Here is a 17,693-nt window from a genome sequence, read left to right on the forward strand (position 1 = left end):
CACAATGCTCTAGCTGAAAGGTCAGAGTTCATTGAATAATTCCCAAGTATTAATCGATGTTAAAAGAATCAATCCTAAACATTATGATACCTGAATCGTTCCTTGGAACTCTTTGAGCACCTGCACAGTAGAAGACTAACTGTTAGTCACTTTTGACTATTAAAAGCCTCCTTTTCTGAAAAGAATTGTATGATTTATTTGCAGGTGGCCCCAAACTTCAAAGCTCGGTTTTGGTTCATGTGATAAAATTGCTGGGAAATAAAATTATTTTATCTAGCAAATGAAACTTGATTAGAAGGAACTTATTATATTTGGCATGCCCACATTGCCTAGTTATGCCTTATTAGCCTAAGTTATGGGTACATTTGGTGTCTCTTAATACGTATATTGTTAGGTAATGAAATAACTAAAATAGAATAAGAACACCAAGGAAAATAATTTAAAAAATAAAAGTTAATATTTTAACTATATGATCATTTTACGTCATTAAAGTCTATCATATATTATATAATTATTTATATTTAAATATATTTTTTATTTTATTATTATCACTACAATATCAAGGGTATTTTGCGATGAATTTTACGACGAAAATAAAAAATATTTTTGTCACAGAATAATTTGGTGACGAATTTTGCGATGAAAATTTTTCATTGGTAATAGCTCATCGCAAAATTCTGCGACGAAAAACTATTTATTCGTTGCAAATATGGCGATGAATATATTTTTTGTTGCCAATTTCGTCACTAATTTGGTGATAAAATCGTCGCCTAACGCTTCACCATCGTTGTTGCAGTCACCGGAGGGATCGGAGAGGAACGAATTGAGGTTGCAGGGTCGCAGGAGATCGCATAGAATCGCACAAAGAAGAGAAAAATCGCGAAGGGGAAGGAGAAAGGGATCAGATCGGGAGAATAAGTTAGGATTTTTGACAACGAATTTAGATTCATTGCCATTTGGCGACAAATCCCAGATTTATCGCCAAATCTACGACGAATTTATGAATTTGTCGTTAAAATCGGCGATAAATTCATGAATTCGTCACCATTTGGCGATAAAAACTAGTCCATCGTAATTTTCACAACTAAACTATGTTCATCGCAAATTTCGTTGCAAATTGACCACCAAAATAAATTTTGTCGCAAATTTATGATGAAAATTATTCGTCGCAAATTTTCGTTGCTAATATCCTGTATTTTTGTAGTGTATTAATCATTCTTCCTCTTCTTTGTTTGATATGTATGTTTGCCATAATTTCACATCATCTAACTAGATTATCTATTGGTCGTCTACATATATATCTGTACCATCTTAAACATGTTTTTCAGAATTTTCCTTAATAGATGCATTTTAATTTTTTAAAAATATTTTTATTTCTTATCTTGCCAATCTTTTTATGTTTGCAAATCCATCTTAATATTCTCATCTCTATACAACTCTTATTTTCTTCTCATGTGCTCAATTTATAGTCAACATTCAACTTTATATAACATAGCATGTCTAATTGTCATTTTATAAAAATTTTCTTTTAATCTTAGGGTACTTTATGATAACAAAGAACACCTCTCTCCTATATTTCAACTATTCTACTTGTAAGTAAGATATCTTTCTCAATCCCTTTATCTTTTTATAAAAAAAATCTTAAATATTTAAATCTCTTGTCACAAACTCATCATAAGTTTAAATTTAATATATTCTATTAAAAAGAATAATTATTATATGAGAATTTATAAAGAGTAGAATAGAACATCTATCATTAAAAAAATAAGTGCACAGTAAAAATGTCTAAAAATCCAAATTAAACATTTTATTAAATCAAGTTTATGATAAGCAACAATCCTATGGATATGGTCCGATGATCTCTCTCTTCATAAGCATAATGCTGAAGCAGCACAGAAAGACACATGACCTGATTCGGCTGATGTTAAAGCAGGTTTTCGAAGAAGAAGCTAAAGCACATTTGTTTTCAAGCAACGAGATAAACGACAACCGTATTCATGTTCATGCAACAAAAGTGTCTTTGAACTAATGCACAATTCCACCACCACTGTGCTACTGGAAGTGTTCTCCACCCAACTCATCAACCACTTCAACTCACTGATGATGCAAATGCAATGCCATTTACTATTTCGATCGTTCTCTCAAAAGTATTCATTTCAAACGCACTAATAAGGAATGGTAGCTAGCTTACTCGAATACTGAACCCTTACACAAGAGTTGTGCAAAAAGATGCATAAGAATCGCCAATTCTGATCACCACAATTGTAATTTTTTTAAGCAAACATTAAAGTGACAAGCTTGAAATTTGAGATTAACTGGTAAAGATCGATGATGAGAATTGACAGGTTTATTGATTCGTGATGCACTTTTCACGGATGCGCTACTACGAGGAGCGCGGCAGGGTCATCGGCCGTCGACGAGGCTGTTGACGAGCGCTAAGGCATTGCTGGTGTACTGCTTCACCCTCATCACCCTGCGGCAAATATCCGTCTTGACGTCGATGCCGGAATCTCCGCCGCCGCTGCCAACCGAGGACGCGGCGGCCACTTCGTGGAAGCCGTCAGAGCAGGACTCCTCGTAGGTGAGGGCGGCGCTCATCCACGTCTGAGCGTTGGACACCCGCCACGACACCTCCATCCCCACCAGCGCCTCCACGCCGCGCAGCTCGTTGGAGGTCCGGCACACCTGGTCGGCGGCATCGCCCAGCTGCTCGGCGCAGTCGCGCAGCGCGGCTGCCGTGCGCCCGAGGGCCGCATCGCCGCCGGCGCGGCGGAGGGCGGAGACGTAGGTGCGGAAGGTGCGGATGCGGGCGAGGGTGAGGTTAGCGGCGACGCGGGCGAGCTCGGGGAGGCTACCGCTGACGGCGGCGGCGTAGGAGGAGAGGGAAGCGAAGCAGAGGTCGGGGTAGTGGGTGAGGTTGCAGCGGGAGCGGATGAATTGGGTGTGGCCGTCGAGGGAGGGGCAGGGGCCGGTCGTAGGAGTAGCCGGTGGCGGAGCGCAGTAGGCGAGTGGGAGCAAAAGAAAGGAGAAAAAGAGGGTTGCGGTGGGAGTACTCATCGGAACGTGAGAAGAGAAGAGGCGTCTCGGGGAGGAACTGGTGGAGCGAGCCAGCGAGCTTGGGAGGGATTTAAACAGCAGGATGCGTCGCATTAATCAACTAATGAGACAGTTACGTTAATCACGACTTATCTTGCGGAAGTTACGGGACTACTGCTGTGAACAGAACTGTCAACTTTGCGATCTTTTATAGAATTTGTAGCAAGGTTGACCACAAGCACCTTTGTGAGATATATACAGGTCAAACTTACACATCAATTGCGTTCAGCTTTACAGGAGGCACATGCACGTTAATGCAAGAAAGAGGTGCCAAGTCAACAATTTATCTGCACTTCGATTCATTTGAATTTTGTGCAAAGTGTTCCTTCTTCCTAGCAGATTATTACTGGCAATGCTATCGGTTTAAGATGCAAATGGAGAGAGAGATTTTTTTTTACAAAATTTTGGAAATGATAAAACAAATGAACTGGCGGCATCGATCCACATGCTCGGTGATCTCCTCTCCGCTGATTTCTCTTTCGTTTTTATATATCGTCGTCGCTGCGCGCCGCTAGTTGATCTGCTCGCAGCGTGAAGATGATTCCCGCCTATGATTAACGATACGGCGGGGGCTAGCGTAGCGCGCGGTGAACCAGGGTCAGCCGTTATCGACGCTGTCGCCGCACTCATCATGTACGCCAACGTCGATCGCCGGCGTCTGAAACACCGAAAATTTAGCTCCGTAGTGGTTCTGCACCGCCGACGAACGGCGGGGGAACTGGAGCGGATTCGCACCCTGAGTGAGGTCGAGCGTCACGGTTGGGAACGGACATTTTATCCATGTGAAGAGAAAAAGAAATTGTGTACATGAATTATAATAAATATTATATACACTTAGATGAAGTGAAATATGAATCTTGCAAATTTTATTGTTGTTGTTAATTCAGTATCCAAATCTTACAATTCAACTAATTATGAGGTAGAAGGTTTGACTGTACATTCCGTCATCAAGTAAATCAAAAAAATGAGTCAGCTTGCAGCCCACATACCGCGACCTAGCACACCAAGTTTTTGAGCATCATAAGCATCCAATGAATCTTGTAATTAATGTATCTAGATAGAATAAGTTCATGTATTTAATTAATGAAGTCTTAATTTAGAAGTTTGTATAAATTAATAGTAATATAATCATAAAGTGTCTAAACAAATCATTTTTATAATATACAAGTCATTATACTACTCTTGTTCTCTTCTTTGAAAGTTATTTGAGAGTCTATTACCTTCCAACAAAGTGGTATCAGAGTCAAATGTTATTAAAATCCTTTTCTTTCTAATATCTCAACTTATCAAACTCAATTATGAGAATTGATCACTTAGAATGTACGCTATATTTGGATCTCAAAAAGCATCAGAAAAGAAAAGAATGTTAGAAGTTGAATTAAACTTAATACATGAATCATAATAAATATTGTATGCACATGAATCAAGTGAAACATATATCTTCTAATTTATGTATCTAGATAGAATAAGTTTATGTATTTAATTAATGAAGTCTAATCTAGAAGTTTCTATTGAGTAGTATAAATAATTATGTAATGTAAAGTTGCAAGATAAGTCATTTTTATAATAAAAGTCATTATACTACTCCTGTCTCTTCCTAGTAAATAATTTGAGAACCCACCACCTTCCAACAAAGTGGTATCAGAGTCAAATGGCATAAAAAACCATATTTTTCCAATACCCCTAATTTACTAAACTTAATTATAAGAATTGATTACTTAGAATGAAAGCTATATATACTTGAATCCCAAGGAGTGTGGGATATTATTAAAAATGATGTTGAAGAGTCGTCAGATGTGACAACTCTATCTCAAAATCAAAAAGATGCTTTGGAGAAAGAAAGAGAGATCAATGTGCTTTTACCATCATCCATCCAAGTTTGGATGAAGACATATTTGACAAAATAGCTAATGAGACAATATCAAAAGAAGAATGGGAGACACTTCACAACTCTATTATGAGAGTAGACAAGGTGAAGAAGGTGCAATTTCAAACTCTGAGTTAAGTTTGAGTCACTCTTTATAAAGGAGAGTGAATATATCTTTAACTATTTTTCAAGAATTTTTACTATTGTCAATCAAATAAAGAGATTTAAAAAAATTGTGCCTGACATTTGCGTAATTGAGAACGTACTACGTTCTCTTAGCACAAAATTTAATTATATTATTGTTGCAATTGAAGAATCCAAAGATTTGAAGATTATGCCCATTGATGAATTAAACAGATCATTACAGTCTCATGAAGAAATGATGAATCATGGAAAGCAAGAGCAATCAGAACATGTATTAAAAGCAAAGACCAATTTGAAGATTATGCCCGTTGATGAATTAAACAGATCATTACAGTCTCATGAAGAAATGATGAATCATGGAAAGCAAGAGCAATCAGAACATGTATTAAAAGCAAAGACCAATTTGAAGATCAAAGGAGATGTTTTTAGTATGGGTCGAGGCTAATGATAAGGCAGAGGCTGAGGTTTAGTATGTGGCCATGGTCAAGGGAGAGATGAGCAACCTTCTTAGTTTGATAAAAGAAATCAAGCATTTGCAAGATACCTTGGAAGAAAAAGAAGAAGATGTAATTATGTGAGGTATGATGATAAAAGAAGAAAGGGAGTCTTGGCACAATGATAAAGTTGTTGTCATGTGACCTAAAAGTCACAAGTTTGAGTCTTGAAAATAGCCTCTTACAAAGTAGAATAAAGCTGCATACAATAAATCCTTTCTCAAGACTTTGCATCGATGGAAGCTTTGTGCATTGGGTTCAATCAAAATGAAAAATGAAGAGGTAAATCTAATAGAGAATAAGGAAGATGATGTGACACAATTCTTATTTCTCAAGATGTTGTCTTGATAATGGAGCTAGAGCAATCATATGATAAGTGAAAAAAAAGTAAATTTGTGGAGCTTGTTACAAATAAGAAAGGCTGTGTAAGCTTTAAAGACAACACAGAATTAAAAATTAAAGACAAATAACAGGGAAAAATAGACACCTCCCTTTCACTCACCCCTCAAACAAAACCTTATGCTCATTCAATGTTTAGAGCATCCACAATGCCACTAAATATTTCATCCAAATATTTGTGATTCCCACGTCCACATCATCAATCAAATATCTCTTTCCTCAAATATCCCAACTTTCACAATCAAATATACCACAAACCAAATATTTATGGATCCCACCTATTATCACTATCTCACTTTCAAATATCATAATTAAATATCATAACTAAATATTTATAAGTCCCGTCGTTTTTATTAATTTATATTTAAATAAAATTATTTATAATTTCTAATTTTTTAATTTAATATTAAATAAAATTAATTTAATAATATTATTTATTTAACTAGAAATAATATAATATAGAATGTATAAAGTTTAAAAGAAATAGTATAACACACAAATACAAATGTTTCATAAATTCAAAATTGAAGTAATTAAATATTTTATAGATGATAAATTAGTTATTCATTCATCACGGTGACATGTTTCCCAGATGTGTTCAACTAAATCGTGACGAAGCTGATGATGCACCTGAATATCACGTAACTCAGAATTTTTTTGAATGTATGCAGCAAATTCGGTGGTTGAATCCTGATTCATCGTGATAGTATCTTGTTCTTCACGATCCCAACTCAATATTGCATGACCTTCGTCTTCCACAATCATGTTGTGTAAAATAATGTACGCATACATGATTTCTTTACATTTATCCATGAACCAATGTCGCCCTGGACCTCTTATAATTGCCCAACGAGCTTGGAACACTCCAAATGCTCGCTCAATATCTTTTCTTGTAGCTTCTTGTCTTTCCTTAAATTTCATTCTTTTCAGATCTTGGGGCAGGAAAAACTCTTGACGAAAGTGACCCATTCTGGATATATACCATCTGTTAGATAGTACCCTTTTGTATATTGTGTACCATTCACAATAAAATTAACCGCCAGTGCATTTCTATACAGTGGCGGATCCAGACTAATTTTTCAACCGGGGCTCAATTTTTTTAATATATAATAAATATATATAAAAAATAAAAATACAATTAATAACGATAATAAAAATAATATAAAATTATGCGCATACCAATAAATAATTATTGAATGCAAAGAAAGCCAACAGTAAAGACGAATTTAAACAGGTGGTTAGAAATTTGTCCACATTGAAGAAAAAGTCACATTGTAAGAAACTAGTTATTCTCTTTCAAGGATCAAATGTTAACTTCCTTTCGACTAGATCAATGGTTGTAGGGTGGATATGGGGGAATTTTTGAGGGAAGGATTGACGTGGATGGCAAGGAAAGGAAGGATTGAGTGCCAATAACCTTCTGGAGTGCCGATAACCTGCATGATTGAGTGCTCAGAAAGCTTAGTAAAATTAGAGAAAACCAAGAATGGAATTGAATGAACACACTCACAGGAGCATAAAGGAAGGATCAAAATGCAAGAGCCAGCACTCACCGTGACAAATTATCATGCAAATTCTAGGCAAAAATGACAATCTGAAATTTAGAAGAGAGGAAATTACCCCCATCAATAGATTTAGTTGGTTAGTATGATCCCTTCCGGGAAACAGAGGCTTCCGGTCCATAAGTTCCATGAATATGCAGCCAACAAACCACACATCAATGGCTGCAGTAGTTGCGAAAGAGCTCTGCGAGAGCTCTCGGCGTAGAAGGTAACTTCTGGTGTCGCATTTCAATAATTACAACTCATTTAAAAGCTGAAACTATAAACAATGTGGATTTAATACGGACAAATTGTAAGATATTATCTTATTTTAAATTCTATTTAAAAAATTTTATATCAATAAAGATATCTTTCATTTTATAAATTTTATAATTTTTTTTCATATATTTTAAAAATATTGATCGTTTCACAACAATCTACACAATAATATTTCTTTTTTTTTCTCACTTTACACGACATTTTCAAAATTTAATCTTCTAATGCAATCTAGTTTTTCACTGGGGCATATCCTCAAACACTTGGTTCGTGTATTTCATGCGGTTTGGCAATTTCCAGTCCAGAGTTCGCCGAAGAGTTCGCTAGCGGATAGCTTCCCTCTCCGCAACTGCTCCAGCGCCGTCTCAGAGCCGGAAGCCTCGTCGAACCCGGCGTCCTCATCTCCTCGCCGCCGTTGCTGCTTGTCGGCAGCGGAGATACGGGCGAGGGAAACCCCTCCGCCCCCCTCCTCGGTATCTCAATTACAAGATCCCCTTTTGGTTTCTTCGATCGGGCTGAAGAACTCGAAGGGGCTTCACTCGTTTGCTGCTGGTCCGATCGCAAGGCGGGCGATGCATTGATTGGAATTTCGGATCCGGCGACGAGGTAGTAGCGGACGAGGTGGCGGCGCTAGTACCTCCTCCAAGTGCTACCGCTATCTAGGGGGGGCTCAAGCCCGCCCTCGCCCCCCTTGATCCGCCACTGTGTATATTATATTTTGACACTCTAAAATAAAGTTATCATGATTTACTATTATTGTTTAGCATATGGTATTTGTAAATATAATATTAGATTTATTTTGGAATCATAAGGTATATATCATGATTTATTGTTGCAATTTAGCATAAAGTGTTTGTAAATATGATCAACTCTTTTGAATAATTAGGAGGACTAGTTGAATATTGACATGTATATAATCACATTTCATGTATTTTTTATGCTATAAATCACCATATTGATCTATTTCATTAATGACATTGTGTTGTAATTATTGTTGGAGCTTGTTATATATTATAGTAACTATAATCTCTTTAGTCCTATACTAATAGAGTTAATAGACTAGATTATTTTACAGGGGTATTATTTACCCATAAAGTTTGGTATCGTTGACGTCAACTAATATTACTCGTGTGTTGTATACAAATCATATGTAGCACATGTTGTTTATAATACACGGATTTATGTCATTATCAAAATAAATTTATTAAGTAATCTAATTAATAGTAATTAGGGTTTGTATTATTGGATATGAGTTTATGTGTGAAAAACTCATAAATCCGTTATGTTATTATTGATGGACTAATAACAGAATTAGTGTTCATTACTTGATAAAGTAATAATCACAAGATCTTTTTGCTTTCCATTGATGAGAAGAGTATGATGTCATCATCCTAATCCTTACGGAAGATCAACCCTCGTGTTCTTCTTCTCCCACAAGATCTAGATTTCATAGATGATGCAAAAACAATGGCGATTTCATTGCATTTAGGTTCATCATCTACTTTTGTGAGATTGAATTTGTGTTGTAAGTTTCGATGATACTAGATTTTATATGTTTTCTATTTAGTTGAGTTCATAAGATCATTTTAGAATTCATATTTACAACATCTATACGACAGAAACTCTTCTTAGCTATAAAGGTATTTTGGCTAGAGTACCTTAATGACTCCTAAGTATCAAAATCATGATTAAAAGAGAGCCCAAAATCATGATAAAAAAATATACTATCATGAGACTATTATAATTAAATGAAATGGTCGTATGATATGATTTCATTTTTTTTTTTGTTATCAAGATGTTTTGACTAAAACACCTTGATAGTCAAAAGGACTTAAAATCACAAATAAAGAAACATTTATAGAGAAGAAACTTAAGATTCCTACCACCTACTGAATGGATTATTTGCTTGAAAAATCGTCAATGCTACATAGAAGAAGCCTAGGACTTTACCAACTGCTGGGCACATTGAAAGCTCGAGAGGTTGACGAGGCTGAAGAGAAGAAGTGTAGAGTTTTTCCAAGATTTTGGATGAAGTAGAACTAATTCATGGATTTAAATGAGGAATGAATTCAAATAGAGATTGAAATCAAGCGATCGTCCTCAGTCTTGATGGATTGTTAAAAAGGAGAAGTATTAATGATAACATTTAATTATTTAGTAATATTATTTTCTTTTTCTTCTGTAAAAGGTGGAATCTGCCACCTTAGCGGTCCCACGACCATTTATGAGGAGGTAAATCGAGAAACTGCAGTTGGTCACGACGCAGGAGGGTATTGCCTGGCTTTGCCAGGATTCGAACCCTTGCCCTCTTCTGCAAATCTGCTGCGTCGTAACCAACTCAGTTATACCCCGGGGGTGTCAAGAATAGGCATTACTATTTTCAGTATTGGTTGTGGAGGAGTTGATGAAATTGATCACAACTATTGCTTTCCACATTATTTAAAATATAAATGTGGGTGTCAATGTCTTGAATAGGCATTAATTATATTGTCCTTGTCAAAAGATTAGTTAAACTATCAACGATCAGTAAACAGAATATTGTAGCTGTGAGAACTGAGAATAAAGGTGGTCGTAGTTTGAGTGCTAGCTACAAAAGTCTACAAGAACACATAAAGCAACGTTGAGTTAGTGTAACATTTCAAAAGTTTTTCTATCAAACTTGTAGGTAACACTAATTTTTTCTCACTAAACCTGTTTTGTTTTCAGACCACCAGAAATGCTCAGAGTGTTTCTAGGATGTTCAGATGCATTTTAACTTTTAAGTGCCAAAAACATACAAACTAAAGGGAGAAGAACATTTAACATGCAAGTCAAAATGATATGAACTTTAGAAAAATCAGTGGATTTGGGGTTCAGATCTCAGTTTCCACAAGATACAAAGAGATTCGATGGAAAAGAGGATGTTGAAAGGCTTAGTTGAAACATTGAACAAACAAAAAGTTTAAAAGAAATAAAAAGATGCGCTCGTGTGACTGACGTCAGGAAAACGTTTGCTTGATTATATATAGAGAATTTCAATTCTTTAATGGAGAAAAATGATTTTTTAGGTGAGAAATATTGATTTGTAATTATTATCTTTGCAGAAAAGATATATACCGAACACAACTTTTTTAAAAAAAAACAAAAGAGAATTAGATAAAACGTGGCCACATAATTGATATTTTGTTTTCAATCTGAACGTTGATGTCATTTAATCAGCTTTTCTTTTCGCTTGTCTATTTCCTAACATGGAGCAGTTGGTGAGTAGATTTACACTTAAGTAAGGTCAACACGAAATCAAAAAATAAATGCTTTTTTAAATAATTAAACGTCTCTATTTCATTTATTATCAAAAAGACACGTCTCATCTCATATTATATATTTTATATTTTAAAATTATGCTTATTTTGTATGTTATTATAATTGCTACTTTAATTATAATCATTACGATTTTGTAACTATTATATAATTATAATATTTATAAAATTATAACAGTTATAATTATATAATTATAATATTATAATTTCATAATTATTATAATATAATATTAACTAATATTAATTATAAATAAATAATCAATAATATAATAGTTATTCTTAACTGCTATAATGTGATATTGATCTATGTTATAATATAATATTAATTAATTGATTAAAATAAATATTTATATTATAATAGCAGCTATGAATTATTATAATATAATTTATTAGTTTAATAGAGTTGAAATGTTTATATCATAGCTAGCAATTATGAATTGTAATATAAAAAATAAAAATAATTTTAAAAATAAAAAATATATTAATCAAATTAAAATATCTGGCATTTAAAATTTTCAAATACTCAAATAAGGTACCTTTCTCATGCACTAGCTATTTGCCAACGTTTTTTAGGCGATGATTTTACAAGCAGGGCAACCACCTATTTGAGCAATCATTAATCGGACAAAGGACGGAGGAAGCCGTACAATGAAAGAAACGTTCTAAACGACATATTTTAAAAAAACATTCTTAAAGGACGCCGTTAAAATTTTCGAATATATATAAATATATGCATTTAGATTTCATTGTTCTAAACGACACATTTAATTTTCATTTTACCTTTCTTATCAATAGCTGATTTTTTTCCTCTCCTTTGTGTTTTTTTTACATCCAACATCTTTATTTTATTCTCTCTCCTCTTCCTCTAAATTTTTTTATTTTTAATTTTAATTTCAATTTTAAAATTTAAAAAAATAAAAAGATTAATAAAAAAATTAAAAATATATTTTTATTTTTTAATACATGTAAAATAATAAAATAAAATTAATAATAAAAATTGATTTTATTAATAAAGATAATAAAAAATTATTTTGATGTTGATTTTTAAAAATCAACATTACAATTTAAATATCAATATTATTTTAGTGTTATTGTTTAAAAATCAATATTATTATGGTACTGGTGTTTAAAACCCAGTACAACAATGCTAATTAATGTTTAAGTTGTTGTGCTGTGAGTGATTCTAGTGTTTGACATCCCTAAACACAAGATTAGTGTAGTGTTAATTTTTTAAAAGTAGTAAAGAATGACATATTTGAAATCCAGAGTACTTCAGAAATTCATAGGTTAAATTGAAGCATCAATGGATTTTGATTGAAACCCCTTAGGAGATTTGGATTTTTGAAAAGTTAACATATAATGGAAGAATCTACATTTGTTATTAGGTGGACATTCTATACGTTAAATTGAAACTCCTTTAGATATCTACATTTGTTATTAGGTGGAATCCATGTTTTGAACCCAAAAAATATTGTTTAAAGTCTTTTTGAACGCTCTAAACAATTTTATCATCGTCTTGGCAATTGGCACTTACACAACTTATCGTAGGGATGTCAGAACTAAGTATGGATAACATAAATACATTCACTATAATACCCTCTGTCATTACATCACGGGCGGAGCCAGGTATTAATCTACCTGGGCTCTAGCCCGGGGGTCCAAAAAAGTTAAAAGGGAATTATAGTTTGAATTACTATAGAGAAAATAAAAATTATATGTAAAAGAGGGAAATAGCCCGGGGGCTTTCGATCCATTCGGAATTAGCCCGGAGGCTACGAAATTCTTGGCTCCGCCATTCATTACATGTCAACTTTTTAAAAATTCAAATCTCTTAAGTCCATCAATAAGTTTCGGTTAAACTCATTGATGAACCTAAAGAGCTTCGATCGGACTCATTCCATGTGCTACGGGTTTATGAAGTGTTTTATATGTTCTAAAGATATCGATTTAAATTCATTAATAATAGTAATCAAAAGATTTTCAAAATTTATGATGTTAAAGTAATTGACACATACACATAATTAATTTATGATTTTAAAGTAAATGACACATACACATAATTTATTGTAGGGATGTCAGGAACTAGGTATGGACACTATAAATACATTCACTACACTACCCTCTTCCATTATATGTCAACTTTTTAAAAATTTAAATCTTTTAGGTCCATCAATGGGTGTTAGTTAAAATTATTGATGGGACCTAAAGAACTTCGATCAAATACATTCCAAGTGCTACAGGTTTTTTAAGTGCCCCAGAGTATATATATATATATATATGCATCTGGAAGTCATTAACAATAATAATCAAAAGATTTTCAAAGTTTATAACTTTAAGGCAATTAACATATACACATAATTTATCATAGAGATGTCAGAACCAGGTATGAACATCATAAATATCTTCACTATACTACCCTATGTCATTACATATCAACTTTTTAAAAATTTAAATCTTCTATGTGCATTAATGAGTTTCGACCAAAACTCATTGATAGACCTAAAAAACTTCAATTGGACTCATTCCAACTCATGTGAGTTTCTACGGTGCTCCGAAGTCTAAATATGTCATTCTTTACTATTTTTAAAAATTAACACTACAACAATATTAATGTTTAAGTTGTGGTGCTTGTTTTTAAATACTAGCACTACTATGGTATGGTGTTTGACCCGCGGTTCGATCCCCAGCTTGTAAATGGGGAACGCAATCAAAGGATGCTGGGCATCTGGATTGGTCGCCGTATGCGCTTCCCATCGGTGGGAAACTTCCATGGGACCGGACCGACCAAAGATGTGGCTACTTTAATTTTTTTACATTAGGTCTGTCTTGGACTATTGCTCGTCCTAAATTTTTTAATTATTATTATCTATATAAATTTTATAGTTTAGATTTTTTATAAAATAAATAAATAAACAAACCAAATCATAAAACACAAAGTGAAAGTGCTAATTTAAAATGAGATTGAAATCAAATAAAATTCATCGATTAGACATGATGATAAAAAATATGTTAGTCTAATCCAGAGTTGATTATATATATAGAGAGAGAAATGCTACTCTGCGGTCCTCCTCGTGCGCTCCCACCCGACCCAGCCCGGCTCCAACCGCTGTCGTATCGTCGTCTGGCCACCGTCGCCCGTCGCATCATGCCCGATGGACCCGCAGCTCACCGGCGCACATCCCGACGTCGGATTCCGACCGGATAGTGGTCGGAATCTGACGAATTTGACCGGAATCAGCCGCTCGCCACCCCCATCCGCGACTCCTGCGCACCATCCCACTCCCGCCATCGCCGCCTCGTCCGGTCACCGCCGACCGCCGGACAGGCGCGCACCAGATTGGCCGGACGCGCCGAATTCGGTCGAAAATCGGGTGCACCACTCGGCACCGGATTCCGACCGGATAGTACCGCCGGCGTCGGGCGATCCTTCCTCGGCCGGTCTCCGACCGAATTCGGCCGAAAATCGCGATTGCCGGCCAAATTCGTCGGCAGTACTATCCGTCGAAATTCGATGCCGGAGGTCGCGGTCGCGCTTCCATCTTGCCCGGGGCGATCGACGGTCGGAGACCGGCGGCGACAGTGACGAGGGGTCGGAGGAGTGTGTACGGGTCGCGCAGGATACGGACCACAGCGTAGTAAATTCCTATATATATATATATATATATATATATATATATATATATATATATATATATATATAAAATTGTTACTATATAAATTAGAGGCCAACAGTTAGTAAATGGGTTAAATGAGAATAAGGTGTGTAAACTTTAGTGTATCTTTTGGAAATTTAGAAACTTTATATGCACCCTTTGGAAATTTGATGTTTTAAAAAAAAAAGACATCGTGAGTCGATAATTTAAAAAATAGAATACAAAATTTTTTATAAAACTTTAAATGTGAAATTCGTCATACGGTCGGTCATCTTAACAGCCTCACATGGTCGGTCCTACGACCATCTGTGAGGAGGTAAATCGAGAAACTACAATTGATCACGACGCAGAAGGATATTGTCTGATTTCGCCAAGATTCGAACCTTGTTTAACAACTCAAACATCACTTGGGGGGCACCACCAGCACGCAAAATTTGAAATTAAACATATGGAATTAATTAATCACTCGTGGTGGTGGCGGAATACCCCCTTGTACCTGATAAATACCTTGCCTCATCCCCCTGATTGTTCGCAAGAGCTCTAAGTCTGAAGAAAGGGATGGGTCGAGGCCGAGCTCCGTGCTGCGCCAAGGTCGGCTTGAACAAAGGCTCATGGACGCCGGAAGAGGACTTGCGACTCATAGCTTTCATCAACAAGCACGGCCATGGAAATTGGCGCGCTCTTCCCAAGCTCGCCGGTGAATTTTCACTCCCCTGCCTCTTAATTTCCGTCAATAAATATAATAAGAAACAAATCTTCAAGTAATTATTGTTGATCCCTTAGGGTTGCTGCGGTGCGGCAAGAGCTGCCGGTTGAGGTGGATCAACTATCTCCGGCCAGATATTAAGCGCGGCAACTTTAGCAAGGAAGAAGAGGAGACCATCATCGAGCTCCATAAGTTGCTGGGAAACAAGTGAGTGTTGCACTGCTTGAATCATGAATTAATTTACTGGGCTAAATTGACTTCGCCGTACGTATGGAACGATAGATGGTCAAGAATTGCAGCGTGCCTACCTGGAAGAACAGACAACGAGATCAAGAACGTTTGGAACACACACTTGAAGAAGCGATTGCGATACCACGAGGAAGAGGAGGAGGAGGAGGAGAGATCGGCTGTCAAAGTAGTTGAGGACTCGCATAGCTCCACGGATATGATCCCGTCGTGCTCTTCTTCCTCGGGATTCTTGGAGGCGAATCAAAATGCTGACGCAGAGTTCTTCTTGAACATGATCAGCGATGAACTTGTAATGGAAGATGAAATTTTTGACGGGGACAATAGGCTTTTAGAGTGGTTGGAGGAGTTGGAGAAGGAGCTTGTGTTCAGCAAGTGAGATGAGGGATACGATGTCAATTTGTTCACGAAGAACAGATCGCAGTTTGTAGAATTTGTTTTCAATCCATTGACCGAACACAATGATGAAAATTGAAATGAACAGAACACAGCAGGAAGTAGAAAATGTTGCTTCCAAAAGGAAAAAAGGAAAAAAGCGGTGTCACAGAAAGAAAGCCAATTGTTGTTGCTTCTATTCCTCTTCGTCTTCCTCCTGGAAACGAAGGTGCGTCCCTTCCGGCACGGGCAGCCCCTTTAACACTACTACGCTCGGCGAAACAGCCTTCCGTTCACCCACTACCTCTTCTCCTTCGATTTCGTCCTCGCTGTTGTACAAGAATCTTGTATGCTTCCCGGCGAACGCCGGCAATCTTGGCTTCTCGTCCTCCACCCACATCTTATTCAGACCTTCGCACAAGTCATCCAGCGATTCCTCTTGGTTTCCTTCTTCTCCTACCTCGACATCTTCGTCGTCGCTGTCGGAGTTGGTGCTGACGTTAACCTGAGTGGACCAGGCGGAGGAGTTGTCGTCCTCACGGGACTTCTCGGGGCAGATGCTGTCGCATTCATACGTCAACGACGATGAGATCATCGACATGTCATCAGACAAGTCCGACTTTTCCGGCGAATCAAATGTCAGCGCCCGGTTGAGCTGGCATTCTTGAGCAATGAGTATCTGCTCTTCCTGGAAATCTTGGTGATCATTTTGCGAAAGAATGCGAGGTGAAGCGATTGTTGTCTCCATTAGCGTGAAATCTCCATCACCAGGAAGCTGCGGCGTGTTGGCCGGCGTCGGAGCAAGCAACTCCAGCGGAGATTTAACAATGCCCAAGAATGCAGGGAACGGAGGCACCGGCGGCGGCGGACGATGGAGTCTCCCTAATGCGAAGGTGGGATGCTCTGCTTCCTCCTCGACCTTTTGCAGCAGCGTCCGCACCTGCCCGCGGAGCACTTCTTCGCCCGATCCTGGAGTCCCCCTTCCGGCTAGGACACGGCTCTTCGCCGACGCCGCCGACGGAGTCTTATCCGCCAGGAGGAAGCCTCCGGAGGCGAGCCCAACGACGGGGGATTCGTTGGTGACGTTGAGAAGCGCCGGGCGCTCGCCGCCGTTTCTGGATCTCCCACGATGCAAAGAATCGTCTTGCTTGCACATCTCTGGATAAAAAGTTTCGATCAAATAAAACAAAAAAAAATCTCGTTCCCAAATCGAAACCAATTGCTCGTTCCCAAATTGAAATCAATTGGAAGAAAGAAACGGAAAGGTAGGTTTAGCTCACGGGATTTGGCGGAGGCGACGGCGGCATGCGATCTTGTGATTCTTCTCACAGATGATGGAGTCTCCATTGCAGTAACGAAGAGGGAACTGGGGCAGCGAGAGCGATTCAAGAACTGCCGAAGAACAAAGAAAAGGAGAGAAGCGCGGTGTGGGAAGAAGAAAAGGGATGAAGAGACGGTTTTAAATACATTTGAAATTGGAGGTGTGCAACGGTAATACGACCGTTGTGCGCTGAGAATAGCTTTCTTATTTTGTCGAAAAGTAGCGTTGAACCCTTGCGAAGAAAGTGCTGAGAATACATATTATACTTGTTTATATATA

General features: G+C 37.0%; 3 protein-coding genes across 3 annotated transcripts; 1 reads left to right on the plus strand and 2 right to left on the minus strand.

Moving 5' to 3' along the window:
- Positions 1-2,247: 2,247 nt before the first annotated feature.
- Positions 2,248-3,077, minus strand: LOC141844608 (21 kDa protein-like). Its single transcript, XM_074732651.1, has one exon. The coding sequence runs from the start codon at positions 3,055-3,057 to the stop codon at positions 2,404-2,406; it is 654 nt and encodes a 217-aa protein (XP_074588752.1). The 5' UTR covers positions 3,058-3,077; the 3' UTR covers positions 2,248-2,403.
- Positions 3,078-15,324: 12,247 nt separating this feature from the next.
- Positions 15,325-16,097, plus strand: LOC141844419 (myb-related protein Zm1-like). The gene is made up of 3 exons (XM_074732478.1): positions 15,325-15,463; positions 15,550-15,679; positions 15,755-16,097. Exons 1-3 carry the CDS (start codon positions 15,325-15,327, stop codon positions 16,095-16,097), a joined length of 612 nt encoding a protein of 203 aa, XP_074588579.1.
- Positions 16,098-16,268: 171 nt separating this feature from the next.
- On the minus strand, positions 16,269-17,451 carry LOC141844597 (uncharacterized). The gene is made up of 2 exons (XM_074732642.1): positions 17,374-17,451; positions 16,269-17,251 (listed from the first exon to the last, which is right to left on the minus strand). The coding sequence occupies exons 1-2, from the start codon at positions 17,438-17,440 to the stop codon at positions 16,290-16,292; spliced, it is 1,029 nt and encodes a 342-aa protein (XP_074588743.1). The 5' UTR covers positions 17,441-17,451; the 3' UTR covers positions 16,269-16,289.
- Positions 17,452-17,693: the final 242 nt, after the last annotated feature.

The sequence above is a fragment of the Curcuma longa genome, chromosome 13 (assembly GCF_044706935.1).
Source record: "Curcuma longa cultivar G26 ecotype Majalengka, Jawa Barat chromosome 13, ITB_CL_G26_1.1, whole genome shotgun sequence".
NCBI lineage: Eukaryota > Viridiplantae > Streptophyta > Magnoliopsida > Zingiberales > Zingiberaceae > Curcuma > Curcuma longa.

What these genes read in the sequence shown, in the direction of transcription:
- LOC141844419 (XM_074732478.1), top strand. Translation starts at nt 15,325, where the DNA reads ATGGGTCGAGGCCGAGCTCCGTGCTGCGCCAAGGTCGGCTTGAACAAA. An exon ending in CGCTCTTCCCAAGCTCGCCG is followed by an intron (nt 15,464 to 15,549) that starts GTGAATTTTCAC and finishes TTGATCCCTTAG; the next exon opens with GGTTGCTGCGGTGCGGCAAG. An exon ending in CATAAGTTGCTGGGAAACAA is followed by an intron (nt 15,680 to 15,754) that starts GTGAGTGTTGCA and finishes ATGGAACGATAG; the next exon opens with ATGGTCAAGAATTGCAGCGT.
- LOC141844608 (XM_074732651.1), bottom strand. Translation starts at nt 3,057, where the DNA reads ATGAGTACTCCCACCGCAACCCTCTTTTTCTCCTTTCTTTTGCTCCCA.
- LOC141844597 (XM_074732642.1), bottom strand. Translation starts at nt 17,440, where the DNA reads ATGGAGACTCCATCATCTGTGAGAAGAATCACAAGATCGCATGCCGCC. An exon ending in CGTCGCCTCCGCCAAATCCC is followed by an intron (nt 17,252 to 17,373) that starts GTGAGCTAAACC and finishes CTTTTTATCCAG; the next exon opens with AGATGTGCAAGCAAGACGAT.